A 19,779-nucleotide genomic window follows, 5' to 3' on the forward strand; every position below is an offset into this window, starting at 1 on the left:
CCGGTGGGATTTTAAGCTTTTGAAGGAGATAAGGCTTAGCCATTCTCTCTTTAAAACTGTGTGTTTGACTTCTATGGCAGTGTTGGCGGGGCGGTTTGTTCCAGTCCTAAATGATGTCGTTTTATGTGACAGCTTTTCTCTGACCTCGGTGAAATGCCGGAATTGTAGGGAGGGGAATGTGCCAACACGTAATCACAGAGTTATCTGGCTTTTCAGTTTATGAATCTTCGTGTAGCTCCGTAGTTACTTGACGACCCTCTGGAGAAGTAGTTCAACACGTGAAATATATATGACCTTTCGAGATACAACAGAACTGCTCTGCTGTAGGTTGTTGTGTTGGGGAAGAGCTTTATTTGTTTTTAATAGGGACTCTGCTTCTCGGAAGTTTCCAGGCAACTTGAACACTGCAGTAAATCTAGATTTTACTGTTAATTTAGAAGTGTGTGTAAAACATAATCAGTATATGTATTCTCTGTATTTATTAACAATGGAGGTGCTGATGATCCTTCATTCCCTTTCTGTCATCTTTTTCTCCATGATGAAGTAAGAATGAGCATATGATGCTGTTCACGGCAAAAGTTTGAGAGAGCCGCCCCAGAGGGTTAATGTAGTTGACATTCTCGAATGGACAGATGTTAAAGGCGGGTGGTGGTGCTGGGTCTCCTCGGTCGCATTCAGCCTCCTGCCCGCCCTGTCCCCCTATCCTGGGGCTCGGGAGAGCTGTCCCAGAGGAACCCAGCTATCACTGCGGCTTGGGGGAAAAAAAAAAAAAAGGCGGTCTTCCTGATAGCTACGCAGAAACCAAAGGGACTGCAGTTTCCTTCTTTCAAGAAGAAGCAAAAGAGCTGGTGGAAAACATAGTTGTCTTGATGAGCGTTGCTCGGTTTAAGTGTGCAGGAGCAAAAGGGGTAACGGGAAAGGAAGTGGGACGCATTCATTCAATATATTTACCAAGCTATGCCTAGATTTCTTTTATAAAAGTTGAGAACACATATCCCTGAGGGATAGTTATTTAGAGATAGTTTGAGTAATAAACATTTGTATAAACTAGACAAAGAGATGTCTAATATAGCATAATAAGCAAGTTTGATTTTGATCCTGATCATAAAGCTTTATAGATCCATGAAGTACCAATACTCACTTTTAAAAATTCTCGACCTGGTTTGTCTCTTTAGGCTTCTGAAATTCAGTTTTGTAGGATTCAGCTGCTTCTCCCCTCTCTGTTCTCTTGTTATTAAGTGTTTCGAAAACTCTGCTTTCTGAAAAATGCTTTCTAGCAATGACTTGTCTATTTCTGGAGCACTAGGGTGGAGGAGGGAGCTGCTCTATCATGTACTCCTGGGAGACTCCTACTCCTAAAGGTGTCAATAATGTCATTGCTATGCAAGAGGTACGAAGGTACTGTTTCAGAACTTGCCTCTATACAATGCAAAGAGATAGGATAATTTGAAAAGTTGCAGTAAGCTTCTGTTGATACAGAAATATATAAATCTGTAGGATACTTTGGATATTTTAGGGTGTTTTTGTACTGGGTCTGGTTGTGTGGATGCCTAACTGCTGGCTAGGGTCAACCCACCACAGCTTTAAAATGTGCAACATGATTATTTGATTTTGCTTCGTTTTGGGAAAGAGGGTGAGAGGACATGTAAGAACTAAAATTTGCAGACAGTGGATCTTTGTCGTTCTAAATGCTGTAGTTGTATATCATGAATATCCTTTAATGTGCAATTTGTTTAGACTGTAGTGTTCCCCTCCTTTCTGTGTTCTTTCTTTGATGGTGCTTTCTCTGTGACTTATTGAATAATTTAGAATTACGTATTAAAAGCAGCTGCCAGTTGGCAGATCAAGAAGAGATTGGTCTCCACAGTTATTTGAAAGAAGGTACTATTATGATAGAAATAGTGGCTTCTTTGAGAAGGGAGTGTCTTATTTTCATATTGTAGGAGTTGTTGCTTGAACTCCATGATAACAAACTTTCTAATTTAAATCAACTAATATTTTGTATTTGTAATTAATAATGGTCTTGGGATTGCTCTAAAAATATTAAATGATTTAGGGGCAGGCATTGATTATGGTCACATGAGTATACTATAGAACTAGAATTTAAGGTGAAACGAATATCTTAATGCAATAGAGGATTTTTGTTACCTTCAAGCAAATATGGTGGCATATGAAAGTGCACAGTTAGAGCCTGTGCAGTGCTGTTTCTACACAACTCCCAGCTGATTATCATACCATGGTTTGACTTCTTTTAAACTTTGACTTTGAAATTACAGTGCTGGCTTTGATATGTAGGGTCAAGTTTAATTTTAGCTCTATATCTCATGGTCTTAGAGCCCTGGAACTCATCTGTTGTGTGACCAAAAAGTAATTACTGAAAAAACATCACTTGATAGGCATGTAGATTGGGTCTGTGATAGGGAAGGAACTGTGGTGCGTAACACTTGACTGCCTCTGTGGTGCCATGTGATGTGCTGGATTACAAATACTGGGCACTGCTCTGTGTATATATATATGTGTATTATTTTGATGATGAAAAGAATTGGAATGCCCCTTTGCTGCTGGGAAAACTAGGTGTGTATGTATTTCAATGTTTGTTCCTTCAGTCGGATATTTTACAGATTAGACACAGTAGTGACTTTTAGGACACATTTCATTCAATAATTATTTTCTCCCAATATGTTTAGCAATTTTTTTTCTGTTCCTGACACCAAAGCATTTCTATCTGGATAGAAACCTCACAATTTAGCCACTTCAGAATAGTTACCATCTTTCTTTTCTCATTTTGGGAAGGAAAATGAATTTTTGGGGAAAGTGGAATCACCATCTCTTTTCAGGAAGTAGAAACAAATATGCCAAAGTTCAAATAGTAGGAAGTGGTGACTGCCTCTGGTTCTTACTGAAGCTCTCCGCTGAAAATAATAAGAAAACGAAATTTTCTCTAACATCAGTTTCTGGAATCTTGTAAAGGGAAAAGTTTTATTTTTTGAAGGCTAACCTTCAGAGTTAATGCCACTTCTAATCGTTTTGCAGACCTAAGAAATGACATATTATTTACAATGGAAAAAGGACAATGTTGCATCTTAACGTTTCTGTTTCCTGGTAATGCCGTGGAACTGAACAATGGCAAATGTAAAGCCTATTGGAGGAAAGATTTTGTGTGATAAGGAAGGATATGGGAAAAGAGGGAAAGTCTTGAGATATCAGAAGGTAAGAAGGAAATAAGCTGTTAACAGTGAGATTTCCTCCCCACCTCCCCTTGACCTCTGTCATAGCTCTTATTTATCAGGAAAAAATAGGGATCAAAGTGTGTGTGAGTGACTGTGTAGGAGGTTGCCCTACACCTCGGCATTCATGTGCACTCCCTGCTTTGCCCAGGGAGAGGCAGAGATTAGCAAAACTGGGATCTTCAAGGGGACTTGAGACATTCCCTGAATATATGGGATGAGGGGCTCTATATATGTTGGGGTTTTTTTGCTTTAGGAAGTTATTTTACTTTTTGGAAAGTCTGTTTTGAAGAGGATAGTGGCTCTGTTTTAATGTTATCATGAGCTTTAGGCTAAAGAACTTGCTTCAGTTTGCCTGATTGTTAGCACATGCATGGGAAGAAGGCATGTGTAGACCAGAAATCGATGTAGTGGTGGGCTGCAAGGCTCCAGAGGCAGAAGAATTTGGAAATTCCACTTGAGTTAAACTTACAGTTCAGTATTAAACTATAAAAGGCTTCAGAAAAGAAATACGTGGATTATCTGAAGCGTTTAATAATGCGAATTCTTAGTTACACCTTCTTGAATGAGAATTTAAACTAGAATGGATTTCCTTGTAAACTGTAAGGTTCATGTTACATCCTGAGGAATTGTGAAAATTCCTATGACTAAAGAACATGATGAATCATGCACTGAATAGTGTGCAGGCTTCACTGTGGAGGTATATCTGGCACCTATACAGTATTCAATTTTTTTATTTTTAAAAGGAAACCCTATAAAACTTTAAAGATACTTTTAAAGTTATATTTTCTGTAAGACACAGATTTTTTTATTTACTTCTGTAATAATTCTATATATTGTCTATGGATCAGGGGATACTAATAGTTGAATATTTTGGAGCTTGAATTGCTTTTGCTTCTACTTTTCTCTTTTGAGCACTAAAGTATACGTGTTCTTGGATTGCTGTGGGGAGTATAAAGAGTGTTTTAAGTTTATGAATCATCTTTAATACGACTTAAATCTCTGAATTTTACTCTTTACACAATCAATACTTTCTAAAAATGTTCTGTAGTCTACGAATTTATTGTTTTTTATCTTCTGGTAGCTTTGATTGTGGAAGGAGAAGAAGGACTATTGGTCTTTCCTGAGTTGTATTTGTAGCTTTTTGTTTGGTTTAGTTTGTTTGTTTGTTTTCCTCCCTCCAGGCTTTGGAATCTAACAAATCTGGCTGAAATGATCTGTACAAGTGTCTGCTACCATTGATCATTGTTTCAGTGATATTCTATAAAATGACTAATATAAATGAGGACTAGTAGTTGCAGTCTTCATTGTCAAGCTCTTTATTAGCTCTGATCAAATGTATTCTAAATGGGATGGTTTAAAAGGTCGTGCTTGATTCCACCAAAGAACTAGGAGTCTTATGTGCCATGTTAATGCATGTTAAGATTTTATTCAGAAGCCAGACTTGCTTAAACATATGAGAAGGCCTGAGTATCTGAGGATGTGATTTGCCAATATAAATATTGAATCCCCTTCATTGCATAATTTGGTATCTTCGGGTAAATGCTCTCTCTGTCTCCTCCCCCTCATACAATCCCGATGATGAGGTGTAAGCTCTCCTAAGATTTCTTGGCTTCTGACTCAGTCTGCAGATAGGCAGATGACCTGGTTTGTGAAGGACTCGCATATACACAGTCAGTTTATTGGGTTTGTGTTTTGTTTTGGGATCTGTTGTGACTGTTTCCTCTTCTCATTTTTTTGTTGACATCTGTAAATATTTTGTGCTGGCTTGGACAGATGGCTATAAAAGCTTTACCTGGGAGAGGATAATTCTGAAGATAATTCTTAAGTTTCCCGGTTAATGTCTGCATAAATTATTATGTAAATACCTTCCGTAAGTATGTAAGTTATCAGTTGCTCTTTTTTTGTTGATAAATTAATCTGTAATCTGTTACTTTTGGCACTGTGTCCAAAGTGTCTGTGACTGAATAAAGTGTATTTTTTTAAAGTGTACTGATTTCTGATGGTAGAGAAAACCAAAGTTGATTCATATCTTGTACTTAGATATAATTTCACGTTTGAAGAGCTATGCACAATCCTTAGATATCTGATTGTTTCAACTCTTTTCAGCATTAGATATCTACAGCAATTTTATTCATTAGCATCTTGCCTATTTTATTGGTTTTTTTTGGTTTTTTTTTTTTTGCTGTTATGTGATGTATAGTGTTACTGCACATAAAGCTACTAGCTAACCATGGAGGTGCTTCTATGCTGAATCTTGGTGACCTCATAGTGATTCATCTCACAGTAACGATATACCCAGTGGCAAAATCACCTCTTTAAGAGAAAAAGGCTTCTGCTGCTGAATCTGAATGGATTGTAACATGGAGCATTTTCCAGTTCAGACTATTGTGAATCTGGGTTGTTAATCTCAGATGTCTGGACTTTTTTATTTCAACATCCGATTGAGTGTGACTAGATGGTGATAGTCTGTCACATTTCAAGTATGGTAGAATACTTTCACTTCCTTTCACAAATCCTTCTCAGTTGCTGGACCTGGTTACAATCAAAGTATAACTCTGTATAGCAGATAAACAGCGTAGCATGTTAGATGCATTTTCTTCAGTGTCTTACAAATAATAGTTGTATATTTTCTATTGCATGGTGTAATTTTCCTTTTTTCCCTTTTTTTTCCTTTTCTTTTTCCCAAGAAAGGATGTGCTAGTTTTGCTTAATTTCAAGGAAAAACACCCACTCTTCACTCTGAATAAGGCGTAAACTCAAGTTTGTGTTCATATGAGTTTTAAAACAACATCTGTTCTTTGTTGCTGTGACTTAAGTAGATCTGTTAGGTGAGTGGGGATGGGCCATTCATTCTCTGAAGTAACAGGTTAAAATCAAGTTGATATTGGTACCAGATGCTGCAACCTCATAGTTCAGAATATTACAGAATGTTTTCTGTCTCATTTTCCTTCTTGTTTTCTCCCTTCTTCTTAAAATTGCCTGAGGTTCATTGTTCTGCTCCGTAAGACAGCAGAGTTGGTCTTGTGTTGCAGAGAATAGCAGAGACAAGGTGCAACTTTCAGGCATTGCTTGTTTTGGAAGATTGCTTGATCTAGTTCAGTAGAGAAAGCTTTACTTTTGTTTGTCTGCTTCAAAACCTGTATGAAATGGAGTCTAGAAACAGAGGACAGAGCACACTTTAACTTGAAAATAAACACTGTTGAAATATTATTTCTCAAGATCATAAAATGCAATTAAAAGCTAATAGAACCATTGCACAGTACTAGCTTGCACAGTTCTTAGTTCATTCTTGGCCATCTCAAAGGTCAGGTACAGTGCAGATGACAGTCTTCTCTCTTATGTCATCTGGAGATCCTCCATCAAGCGGAAATGTGATTCTGCTTGCCAGAGTTAAACAGACTGCCCAACTTCCAGGGCACTGAGAATGTCAGTCCTGATGTCCATGCACTGGTGTCGTTGTATGTAGAGGTTTGTTTTCACAACAATGATATTTCTAGATATTTGCTTGCCTTCAGCCTTCAGAGGTCACGTTTGTGACCTGTACCTCTATTTCCTCTTTGTTTTTATGGATGCTATAATATCTTGGCCTTTCCCTTCGTTATTTGTTCCTGAATTGATCAGTTATCTCTTCCTGTTGTTCTCAGCTGCATGTTCTCCTCCTTAACCATGTTGGTGCAATGCTGATTAGTGTGGACTGTAGTAGAACATCAGTAAATGGAAGCTTTTTCTAATTGTGCACCTATGCAGTGAGCTTGTCACCAATAGGATGCATTAGCTTCCCCCCCTGTTATGTACAACCACCCTTTATATTGCTGTGCCACGTGTAACTTCAGATTATTTGTGGAGAAACTCTCATCCTGTTGACTTGAGCAGTACTTTCGTTCCTGTCCAAAATTAGTTCCTTTCCTTGGTGTGTTTCAGCTGACATCTCAACACAATTGAACAAAAAAGTGCATGGAGAAGTAAATTTTCTGTTTCCAAAACTGCTTTCTGTGCACCAATGTACATCCTATCACAGTCTTGCCACATAAGTTGTCTTTGTGCAGTTTGCACAGGCAGTTGTTGGGTCAGGTTCTGATACCAGTTCTAGCATGGTGACATCTGTGAGGGGTGAGAAGCCTTTCACTGTTCTGGCTGTTTCTAATGTACTGGTGGTCTTGGTGCAATCCTTTAAAGCCTCTCAGACTTGCAACAGTGTTGTAATTCCAGAAAGCGTTCCTGGTGAAAGGTCCTCCAAAAGCGGTCACGTTCCTGGGAGTGACTGGGGAATAGAATAATTAATCTTGAGATTTGTGCTTCTGAAAGCAAGTTGAAAGCAATGTCAGTATGACGACTTTTGTCCTGTAGAAACTGCTCTTCATCTCCGCTAGAATGTCGAAGAGCTGCAGCTGGTTTCAGCAGATGAAGACAAAGGACTGTTCTCGTGATGTCATGAGAAAGTGGCACAGACAAGCTCTTCAGCTTGCTTTACTTGGAGTATTATTGAGAGATGGACAGAGCACTGCAACTGAGGCTGTGAGAGAAAGCCATTGCCATGTGGCAACATCGGGAGAAACACTTTGTGGAAATTGTTGTTAACCTTTTCTTATAGCTCTGAAGATTTGTTATTTTTATTTTTTAATTAAGGATAATTTTATGTCTTGCTTTATAGGGAATAATTGTGAGACAGTTTGTCTCAAGTGTCCTATCTTGCTTCTGTGTGGGATGCCTTTTTTTTCCCAGTATAGTGCAAAAAGAATGAGGTGGGACTTATTTTATAATTATCATATGCTTATTTGTGATGTAATTTTCTTCTTTTACTAGGAAAATAATGTTACAATAGCCTTCAAGACACTTAATTTTATTTCTTTTTTTTAGGATAAGGCTATTAAGCATCTTAAATGGATGTAAAAATGGGATTAAGTGGATAGTGCAAAATTACGATTCATGCTGAAACAAGTACATAGTAATTCCAACTAGATATCACTCAGCTTTTTATTGCGTAACCTCATGGAAGTGGTAAAGGTTTTACTGATGTTATTGAATGTGAGTTTATGGTACAGTTTAGATTAATGCATTGAGTTTAGGACTTGATCTCTTTTTATGACTCTAACCAGCATTACAAGTCTTCAGCATGTTACTGGAGATGCAGCATTTCTCTGGGTTCCACTCTCTGTCTTCCTATTTAGTTCCAAGAGCATGGCATGATTAAATGACTGTTTTGCTTTCTAGAAGGCTGTTTTATTGAAGAGCCTTCTGCTGACACTGTTAAAGAATGTGAGGTGGTAAAACCTTTCTGGAGTAGTCCATCATGGAAGATCCAAATCGTTGGATTTCTAAGTGAAAAATGTCTTCTCATTCTGAGTTCAACACCTACTTAGCTAGTATCCAGAGAAGTTTTGTGTCCTGAATCTCTTTAGCGATGTCCACTGCTTCATTAAAACTGTGGCCACTCTAGCCCATGTCTCTTTAGAATAGTTCCTGACTCCTGATGTCCCTGGCAGGAAGGACAATGTTTTGGAACTGTGTATGTTGAGTATCATTCTCAGTACCTGTTAAGAAGAGTAATATGTAATATTAACTTGCTCGAAGACAGTTTGCTTCCTGTGACATGACATGCTCCAATTGAATAGACATTAACTCAAGTCTGGGTTTGCCTTACCTTACTCCTTTCTTGGCACATGAATGCAGCTTCCTTACTGGTGTCTTAAGCTGTGACTGTGATGTAACATTAGCATGACTATTTGTTCTGTTTGCAGTGAAAAATAGCACAGCAAGCTTCAGTTCAACTCCTGTGGTGCATATTGACTCATTGCTTTGTTAAGGATTCTGGTACTGTCTTGCCTAGTACACATTAGTAAAATGGAACGAATCACAAAAGTAAGGTTTCTCTGATAATAATTTGACTATTTTGTGTGTGGTTTTTTATTTTATTTTTAAAATGTATTAGGATAGCTTGTTGATTCCCTCAGATTTGCAAAAATTGTCATGTGTACTGTTCACACAAGAAAAAAAATCTTGTAAGCTCTTTTAGACTTTATGATCTCCCAGTCATTTCAAGTGGTCTCTCCACACTTATTCCAACTTTGATTAATCCCTCAGAAAGATGAATGATAAGAATTGAAAATAATCTCATTTTAGATGAGATTTCATCTGTGTCTTGCATTGAGAGCACAAATATTGCCCTGACCCAACTAGGTGAATTTTGTTTGTGTGTACAGACTTGTAGGATTGTTGGAATAAGTCACAAATTTGCTTTTTAATTTATTTAGTGTTTGGGTCTTTTATACTTGTTCATCCTTTGCAGAGGGATGTCTTTCAAAAGCTTTGTGTTTTTGGTTTGTTTTGAGTTGTTGAGTTACTGCAATTCTGTGAACGGACATTAACTACACATTTTGGTACTAATTTAGGGAGCATGTGTCTTGATAAAGTTTCTTAGAAATGTCAAACCAAATGAGAATTTCTGTGAAATGAGTAAGTTAATATCAGCATCTCCTATCCAAACTGAGTTTTTATCTTTACTACCCTTTAAACATACAGTTTGTCTTGAAGTTTCTGAGGCATTCTTGTGTGCCATGCCAGCTTCTGCAGCTTCTGCTGCTTGATGCTGCATCCTTAATTGTGCAAGTAAAACTGCTTATGTAGCTGGTCATTAAACTGGATCAGGGAACTAACTTGGTTAGAAATAATCAAACTCAGTTATTTTTTTTTTCTTACTGCTTTTAATCTGGATCATTTGAATGAACTGTTTTGCTGAATGGTCACATAATTGCAAATGGATGGCTAATATTATGATAGGAATGAAAGATGAAAAAAATGGCAACTGATTAAGGCTTTCTTGTAGCAGCTTAGAAAAAAAAAACCCAATAAACAACTACAAACCAACCCTCCATAACTCTTTTATTTATACAGAGCTCTTCACCTCCCTGCTTAGAAAAGTGTAGGTTAGAAAAAAAGTACTCAAAGTGGTATAGACTTGTATAAACAGAACCTTTCCAAACTGTGCAACAAATGAAACATCTTTGTAATAGTTTAGATTTTTCCGTACTCGTGATTTATGCAGATTCAAGGTCGTTTTTGCTTGATAGTGGTGGAGAGCCTTTAGTTAATCCTGTGTTAACATCACAAGCAACTGTTGGAGCTCTGTTTGTGTCATCCCGAGCACCATATAATCCAAGAAAATGAGAGTATTCAGGGTGCTAGGGCTAAGGGATGACCTGATTGCTGTATATAGCTGTGTGATTGGAGATTACAGACAAGGTGGAACTAGACTCTTTTCAGAGGTGCCCAGTGATACTATGGAAAATGGTGTATACAAACTAGATGGGCTTCACTTGTTATTCTGTGGTTTTGTACCTTCAGGTACACCGATGACAGCAAGAAAACTACCTTCCCTTGCTTTTCAAGTCGAATATAATGTGCAACTGGAATGTCCTCTTCATGCTGCTTATTTAATTCATCTGCTAACTTGGTTTTACTGAACGTGCAGTAAGATGACAGAATGATGTTTCAATGTACTACATATCTGAAATGATTTTTTTTTTTCCTCAGCAAATTTGACAGGCCATGCAGAGAAGGTTGGCATTGAAAACTTTGAGCTCCTGAAAGTTCTCGGAACAGGGGGTAAGATGCACTATTTTTAAGTTAAATGTTGGAAGCATTACTCTTATGTATGATTTTGTTTTCTAGTTGAGGTTTTGGTAATTGGAACATTCCTTAGGAAGATACCAGTTTTGTATTTTTTTTCTCACAAATATTGCGCAAAATTGGAGATCACATGTTGCAGCACTTACAGCACTTTTAAAAATGCACTGTTTTAAAAAAAATGGAAGAATATTTGTCAGACTTTAATATAGTTTGTGAAAAACCTGATCTAAGTTAAGGCATGATCTTGATAATTTTAATAAGTTTTCAAACAGTGTTTGGGAAAAAACCAGTAATGTTAGTAAACTGTTGAATCGGATGCTCCACTCTTTAACTAATCTCTTTGAGAGTTCATGTTGGCTCCACAAGTCTCTCTCTGCCCTAGTCAAACCCCAGTATTTTTTAAGATAAAAATGTTCATTGGTGTACTGTAGGTTTCAGCACATTGTAGGATGTTGTAGGATTACTGACTGTAACCAGGAAAAAAACCTCTCTCCTTTGCTAAAGGGACACACACAAAGGCCTGTGTACAGATCAGAAGTAATGGCTTGTATTCTTTTTAGGTTGTTGATGTTTTTTTTCTTTAGTCAGTATTTACATCAGAGGCATTGTTGGGCAGATTGGGATGATCATGTAGGTGGACTATCATCAAGGTCTGTAAAAGTTTTACGTTAGTTATATTAAATTATTGGGTGTTATCAGCCATTAATGAGTAGCAGTGAGGCCATAATTGCACAAATTGCTACATCACTGAAAAGAGCATAGGGTTTTGATTTTCAGTTTTAGCTGTCATATAGATTCTGTCATAAATTTATTAAGCTGTTAAATCACCCAAGAGTATATTTTTCTGTTTCTGAAGTAAGGGTTTTTTTAAATTTAGATTTAATATGCTTAAAAATGCAACTCTTGCTGTTAAGTTTCAGTAGTTAGAGGTAGAGGCAAGGAAGCTTTAATATTTGTAAATAAATGTTGAACATTCATAGGTAGAAGCAACTATGTTTTTCTAAGTGGAGTTGACAAAAATGAAATTATAAATCATTATGCATTTATGTGAAAATGTCTTTCTCTTCTGCTGATGGAAACATTGGCTGAATTTGTATTTATACGTGTGTGTGTGTGTATATGAAAATTTGTCCCATACCACAATATTGTCCTTTTTTGTTACCTCTACCATTAGTCTGAGATCACCCTAATATTATAACTATTGCATTTGGGATACAAAGTAAGTTTTGGTGGTTTCTAAGTGTCAGTCTTCAACTTCAGACTAGTAGCCTGACCTACTGTATTTAGGCAAAACCTCTGAAATATCCTTTTGCTGCTGTTGAACTGTTGTCTGTCGTTCATTGCTACTTTCCATGCCCTCTCTTCTTCATGAACAGATTGGTCAAATTTCTCTTAGCCTGGGATGCTCTTAACCATAGCAGGTAATCCATAGGCTCACAGTGCAAAGCTATCCTATTCTCTCAGGTTAACAGTGTAATTTTTGGGTGATCCCTTTCAGAAAAGTCTACTTCAATGGCTACATAATGGAATTGATGGTGTGTGTATGTGTGAAGTAAAAAAAGAAAAAGCTGACAAAGCATGCCTGTCTGACTTCATCCTGCTCTAATAGTCTTGTTGCTCCAGAAACATCTTCTGTCTTAGTTCTTGAAATAGTTTGAAGTCTACTAAAAGACTACTGCAAACTTTAGGACTCCTTGGGTGTTCTGAAATAGCATTTGTAGGAAGAGTAGTTTTTATGGTATTTGATGGTTTTTTGGTTGGTTTGGTTTTTGGTTGGTTTTTCCCCCCACACACTTTTTTACAATGCAGTTTTAACCATAGCCTGAGGTTCTTGCTTCAGAAATCTAGACCATCAGGGCAGTCAAGAAGCTTTGTTCAGTGTCAAACCTATCACAACTGAGACTTGTGCGCTACATGTGTCAGAGGTTACTGCATGCTAATTATTGGACAGCATTAAATGCCAGTGACCTGATCAGAATGGACCTAGTTCTTTTTGCTTTTGGGGGAGTGACCATCTACCAGTCGTCAGTGTTTGCAGGAACATGGCATAGCTGAAAGCAGGACCCTTAACTGGTTGGCCCAAGTCACAGTCAGCTGCACCTACCTCATCCCTGATGGGGATTCATTCTTGAAAGCCTCCAGTGGCAGAGATTCTGCAACCTTCCTAAGATGTTCTTGCTCAGGATGTTTAATTTTCTTACTTGAGAAACATTCTGGGTATTACTATAAGCAAAGAGGCAAGAGTTATCTTTACTCTGGCAGTGAAAACTTTACCCTGGTCTGAGATTTTGGGTGTTACTGATAGTACTGTAGTATAACTAATACTAAATAAAACTGTGATGCTGTTTTAAAATGCTTCACTGTGGAGTTTTGCAGCATGCAGTGTTTTCAAACTGATAACCTACAGTAACACAAGGCAGAACATATTGAAACCTCACAGTTACATTAAGTGATGACTGTACGTGCTACTTAAACTAATTGCAATATTTTTAAGTATAGTCTGCTATGAAGCAACTGGAATAACCAAAGAAGATATGCAAATCATGTTAAATTCAATGATACTTTGTTTAAGTATATGTAATTGTGGTAGTTTCTTATAGCTTTGGTGGTGGTTCTCTTCAGATAACAGCAGTGAAAGTTTATTTAAAACTTCATTTTTAAGCTTTATGTCTTAAAAATAAAAATATTTAAGATTATTAGAAATAGTTTCCATGTGTGCTGATGTTTCTGCTATGGAAGCAATTTTTTGTTATAACATTTTTTACATGCCATGTCTTAGCATAATTTCATACTTACTTTTTCTTTAATTTGAATTGATTTCTTACATTTCTTTTTATCTGATTTCTTCTTATATCCTCTCTCAATTGGAGGCATGTTGTTATATTTTGATTTTTGGTATTAAAATAGTATCACAGTATACACTTTCGTCTTTTGACCTGAGTTTTGCAGAAAAGACAGGAAAGCAAAAGCCTGAGGTATATCCTTTTAATTGCATTAAAGGGATATTAATAAATAAACTTCAAGAAATCAGTAACACTTTACATCAGTAAAACAAAATACATGACAGTATGCCACTCTTAATAAAGCTGTTAATAATGTACTTGTTGCTCTGGGAGCTTCTTATTACTTGCTTGACTTCTCTGACTTGCCTGTGTTCTACTCAGTATATACTTTTTGCAATTGCAGTCTGTTTTTGTTTTCATTTAAGTCCTCTTCTCCTTCTGTTACTGTATAGCCTTGCAAATATGGAATTTTCAGATTTTCTGTCCACTGAATTCATGTTTCCATCTTGTCCCTTCTATCTAGTTAAAGCTTGTCTCTGTGGGATGTAGAAAACCAGTGTCTATTCTGTAGAAGAAGGTTGCTTTTCATCAATTTAATTGCTTCCCAAAGCAGGAAGGGAACAACAGGAGAAGGTGGCTGTGTTGATTTATGCACACCCACTTGGCGTATTTGCTTCATTCTTTGTAAATATGTTTTTAAAATAACAAAACACTGTCAGAGTACATTCTGGGCCACGCATTTTTCTGTGGATAGATGATTCCTTTTTTTCTACTCAACTTTAATAAATGGCACTTTCATTCACTCTTTCAACCGTGCTTAAGAGACAATACAAGTGATTCCTGAGCATGTTCACTAATAATCCGGTCTACCTCTTGAACTACAGTCCACTCATGGAGACAAAAAATAATGAGAAACAAGAATCTAACTAGCACATATAAAAGAGAATGTTTTATTCATGATTTTTTTGATTCAAGTGTTTACATGGCAAGAATATTATCCTTACATGTGGAAGTTGCTTAGAATCTGAAGGATTTATTGCTATGAAGGGAACAAAATTAGTGGGATGAATGTCAGATTTAAGTAGCCATCTCAAAAATCTTGTTATACAAGAACACAGAATGAAGTTTCATCTAAGAGGTTAGAAAGTATTCTGATAAAGTTAAGACTATGAAATGGAAGTTAGTTCTTTCAAATCATATTGAAGAAAATATAAAATATTCTCTCATAAAAGAAGGAGAAATAAAGAAGTGTGGATACTGTGCTTAGGAGTCTAAGCCAAAATTAGTGAGTGATTAAAAATAATTCCAAACTCCAATTAAATATTTTACTTCAATTGCTTCTGAGGACAGCTAGAATGTATCCTGAACGGTAGGTGGGATGGCTAACTGGAGACAGGCCTTGGAAATAGGAAATTATTTTCCTGTATGAAGAACAGACTGAAAAGAGGGAACTGTGTTCAGTCAAAGAACCTGGACAGATTTGTCTTATTCACCCATCAGAGAACTCTGAAAGAATCTGGACATTAAATTGGAGATAGTAGCAAAGATTCCTGCTGGAAATAATGGCAGAAGTGGTTCAGTATAACTGGAGAGAATAGCAATCACAATCCTACATTTAAGAAGGGAAGAAGAAAGTAAAAATATGATCCAGGCAGCTCTTGGTTAATTGTTCTGGCTTCATCAAACTTCAGCAGTATGCAGTTACCTTTAAAACAATTTTTGAAGAAAATTATTTACCTTAATTTTTGTAATACTTAAAAATTAATGTCATGCTTATCCAGTGGTAGATTGTCTTGCATATGTGAGCTGCTTTCTAAAAACTTACTTGCTTTAAAAAAGAAAAAAAAGTTAGGCATGTATTGCCTGCTAGACCTATTTACTGTAATAACACTTTTCAGATAGGCAAAAAAGCAAAACAGGAACAAAAGCAAAATGCTGATATAAAGTATATTTTAAGATGCAACTTACACTCTCCTGTCACTTTTTGCCTTTCTTATTAATCATCGCTGGCTTCGCTTTTGACAGTTTCATCATAGACAGTAAAATTTGGAAATACTTGTTCAGAATGCCATTATTTGATATTTGTTAAGGTTTTTGCTTGGCTTTCTCCCCCATTTTTACGTGCTAGAGCTATATGCCTTTCTAACTTTGCCACCTCCCAAATTTTAATCCATATAGACAGATACCTGCACAGTGAGAGTTCTTCCTCCAAATTCCTTAGGAAGATTAAATCTAAAGTAGAGAGAAAAGAGGTCATTAGGCATATATCATGCAGGATTACAATGAAATTTATTTTGTACCTCTGAGCCTTTTCCTTTATTGTCTCATGGTTACTTTTACACTGACTATAAACAATAAGAATTGCATGCCTTTTTCTCTGCAAGAATTAGCTGGCGTGCTGCAGTGGCTTAATGTGCTTTCATTTATGTAGAAAGAACAAAGAACCAGAGAATATTTTATATTTTTAATTCATTGTCCTTCAGCAAGTGTGTATTTTAGAATATTCTAATGACCTGCTGAATTGTTACTTAGGATGGTGATATGCTTATAATGATGATATGATATGTATATGTATACTTATATAAATACTTATATCTAAGTAAACTTTTATCTATACTTATGAATATATATACTTATGATATATTACTATGAATTTGTATTCATTAAAAAGGCAGTAGTGAAAAGAAAGTTTTAGCACCCAACTATATTTTTCTGTCTCACAAATTGAGTGGAAATTGGGTATAAATTGCTATTATGAAATCTCTTAATCATCTTAAAGGCTGATATCCATATAAATCTGCAACTAATAATTACTCTTTTCTTTAAATTTTTATTTTATTTCTCTTAATAAACTGCAAGGTCAGTGTAACATAGTTTGTGTTTGTCTATGTATTATATAGTCTTTTCTACCATTTAATATATTTTTGATGAATTTGGGGCATGAATATTTGGAGACTGTGCAATTCATTATGGGGGATATGTTGCTGGCTAAATATTTCTGCCTTGGCAGTAGATGAGATGTGCATGAGATTTTATGAGAATGAACATTAAAATGTCTCTCTTTGAGAAATTAAAAAAGCTTTTCAGAAATACAATTACCAGGTAAGGGTATTGCAATTAGCTTATGTGCTCTCTCCTTGCTGCCACTCAAATGAATTGCTTTTGCAGTGTTGTCTTTTAAGTAGATTTCTTGTGGTGATATCAGAGATTCTGGTGTTGAATATATCATGAGTCATTTGATTAAAATAGTGCTACTTAAGATTTATTCTCATCAAAAATGCTGAGAATCCTCATCACTCTGTCAGTTCTTTTCAGATTTCTGAAGAAACAATTTGTACCATGGTAAAGCTCTATGTTGCAAATTCTTTTTATGATAACAATAGTATTGTTTCTAGAGGTTTCCTTTCAGCTCTTACACTAATGAGATAATTTTCTCCTATGCTATGTGTAAAGCTGTAGTACATGCTGCACTCTGTCTCTTAAGACGTGATTTTGCATGGTTTTATAAAGTGTGATTAAAGATACTGGTAACTAAGTGTTAAAATCATGAGGCTCTTTTAAAATTTTAGTTTAGCTTAATGTAATGTTCTCCAACATTTCTGATAAAACTGCTGTTTCCTAGGAATCCAAGAAAACTTGTATTTAATGCTCTAAATTGGGCTTTTCAGAGAGGCAACAAGGAAGTTCAGTTTCAAGTTTCAGCTGAAAACTGGTGAAAACTAGGGCTGCTTCTTAAGCAGTTGGGAAATGCTAGATAAGGCCGTTGTCTGCACTATTTTTGTTGCATTAGTAAATGCAGAAGAGTTATCTACATTTTTTGAGAAGTAACTCTTTATAAAGATGTCAATATTACTTTTGGAAGCAGTTTCAGTGGTAGGGATCTGTTTTTCAGGTGCTAAAAATAAGTTAATATCCAATATTGGAAAATAACATTGTGCATATGCGTAACAGTATTGCTATGGTTACAATATTATGGTCTGTGCAACCTTGATTCAGATCACCTGTGCCTGTACATCATGACAGGATTTATGGCCCGTGCCTATTTTATTAAAACAATCATTTTACATCTGTTTATCCATTTCTTGATGACCAGTTGGTGACCATTGAATCCAACTTAGAGATCTCATGCCTACAAAGTTGGGGAATGCAATACAATACTGAGAATCTTGAAATTGTCCTGTGTATCTCGCCTTTGTCTCCCAAAATAGAAAGATGTTTACACTCACCTATTCTGAGTCTGTTTGCCATTCTTGAGAGATATGTTGTGAAAACTTATTTTATGAAAACTCTTATTGCAGATAATGAGTTGTGTAAAGAAGCCAAGCATGATTCCTTGGGGTGGGATGAGTCAGGTAAAGAACTTCTTAAAAAGAATTGTTCAGTATATGAGCAGTATCACTTCTGTATACAGAATGAAGTAGAACTTGGTTGTAGAAAAAAGCCCACAAGTCATTGGATAGTTTAAAAGACTACCTGTCTGGAAAAAAATCCAGAAAATAATCCGGAGTTACATGTGTTTGCTTACTGGAAGCATAGTATATGCTACAGCATTTTTAAAGACCAACTAAATTTCAATATCTTACATCAGGACAGTATACTCTGGTCTAGTGTATTTTCAGGTTAGAGATACTTAAGCATTCCTTTTGAGAAAGTAATGTGAAGGTAGTTATAAGGCTTGGACAAAGCAACCAGCTGGTTCAGTTTTCTGTCTCGTAGTGGCTTAAGAGAGGCATGCAATGATGATTTCCTTAGTGAACTTGTAGCAGCCTGCAGTTTGGGGTCTGCCTGAGCCAGAGATTCTCTTCAGTGTTTAGCAACACTTGCCATGCTCTCCTTTCCCTCAGGGACTTATATAGTCTTTTTGAATTCATCTACATTTTTGACATCTGTGGTATTATGTAGCAGTAGTTCGACAGCTTAACTACGTATTTATTTTATGTACTTAATGTTGATACCTAATGATTTAATTTGTTGCCTTAATTATTTTATTCCTAGAAATAATGAAAATTTGGTCTTTACTTACCTTCATATAATTTTCTTTTTCTCTAAACTCTATATAATCTTCTTAAGTACTCTACTTTTTCAGGCTAAATAAAGAGTGGAAATATGTTTACTTCTGTTTATAATTAGAGGAATTCTCTTACCCTTTCCTTTATTTTTCTGAGTTTTATACTTATTTTTTTCTAATGGGAGGAGGGGAGCTGGGGGACAGAAGAGACCAAAGTAGTGTGCATTGTTCAAGATATAAGCACACAAAGATTTTGTACCACAGCATAAAGGATTTCTGGGTTTGTGTTGAAGGTTTGGGGGATGGCACACTTGTGTCATTTCTTCAGTACTTTACTTGAAGTTCTAACATTCTGTTTGTTTTTTTTGATTACTACTGGTGTTTTCTCATAGGGTTATCTGTGGTAACCCCAGTTATTTTTTTTCTTCTCAGTTTCAACACTATATGTTATTATGATATGTGAATTCACATCTACCTGTTTGAAATTTTATCTACCATTTTATTTTTTCAGCTACTATTTTGATACTGCGGTAGAGTTTTCAGCAGTAAGCTTCAATTTCTGTTGCAGTGGATAATTTACTAAACCAAGAAAATCGTCTTCATTTCTGTTTATCTATGACTGAATCAGGCAGGATGAATTTTTGTGGTGACCTGCTTTCTCTGAAAAAGCTGAATATTTATTTTTAATCTTTTAGCTTTTTGTCTGCTAACATAGCTGTTAATTTATAAGAGGATATTGCACCCATGACCATTTAGTGTTTTTTGCAAGAGAACTTAAGTACCTTGATCTAAATAGGTCAACCACATCATTGTTCCTTCCTCCTGATCCCTTTGAGCAATTATAATTATTTACATCTACAAAAGTAACACTCATTCTTTCACATAGTGAAGGATACAAACATCCTGTTTGTGTATCTACTACAGAAACACAGAATGGTTGGGATTGGAAGGAAGCACTGGAGGCCACTTAGTCCAATCCCTGCTAAAGCAGATTAACCTAGGACATGTTGCACAGGATTGTATGCAAGTGGGTTTTGAATATCTCCAGAGATGGAGGCTCCACAACCTCTCTGGGCAACCTCTTCCATTGTGTTGTCACCCTCAAAGTAAAGAAGATTTGCCTCATATTCAT

General features: G+C 36.2%; 1 protein-coding gene across 1 annotated transcript in view; it reads left to right on the forward strand.

Moving 5' to 3' along the window:
* RPS6KA5 (ribosomal protein S6 kinase A5) overlaps positions 1 to 19,779 on the forward strand; it is a 78,780-nt gene that overhangs the window by 727 nt on the left and 58,274 nt on the right. Inside the window, exon 2 of the mRNA XM_051806614.1 lies at positions 10,761 to 10,832. Coding sequence (XP_051662574.1) covers positions 10,761 to 10,832 — 72 coding nt within the window. The remainder of the gene's footprint in view (positions 1 to 10,760; positions 10,833 to 19,779) is intronic.

Source organism: Manacus candei, unplaced genomic scaffold, assembly GCF_025592945.1.
Source record: "Manacus candei isolate 608988 ecotype Guabito, Panama unplaced genomic scaffold, ASM2559294v1 h1tg000067l, whole genome shotgun sequence".
NCBI classification, from domain to species: Eukaryota; Metazoa; Chordata; class Aves; order Passeriformes; family Pipridae; genus Manacus; species Manacus candei.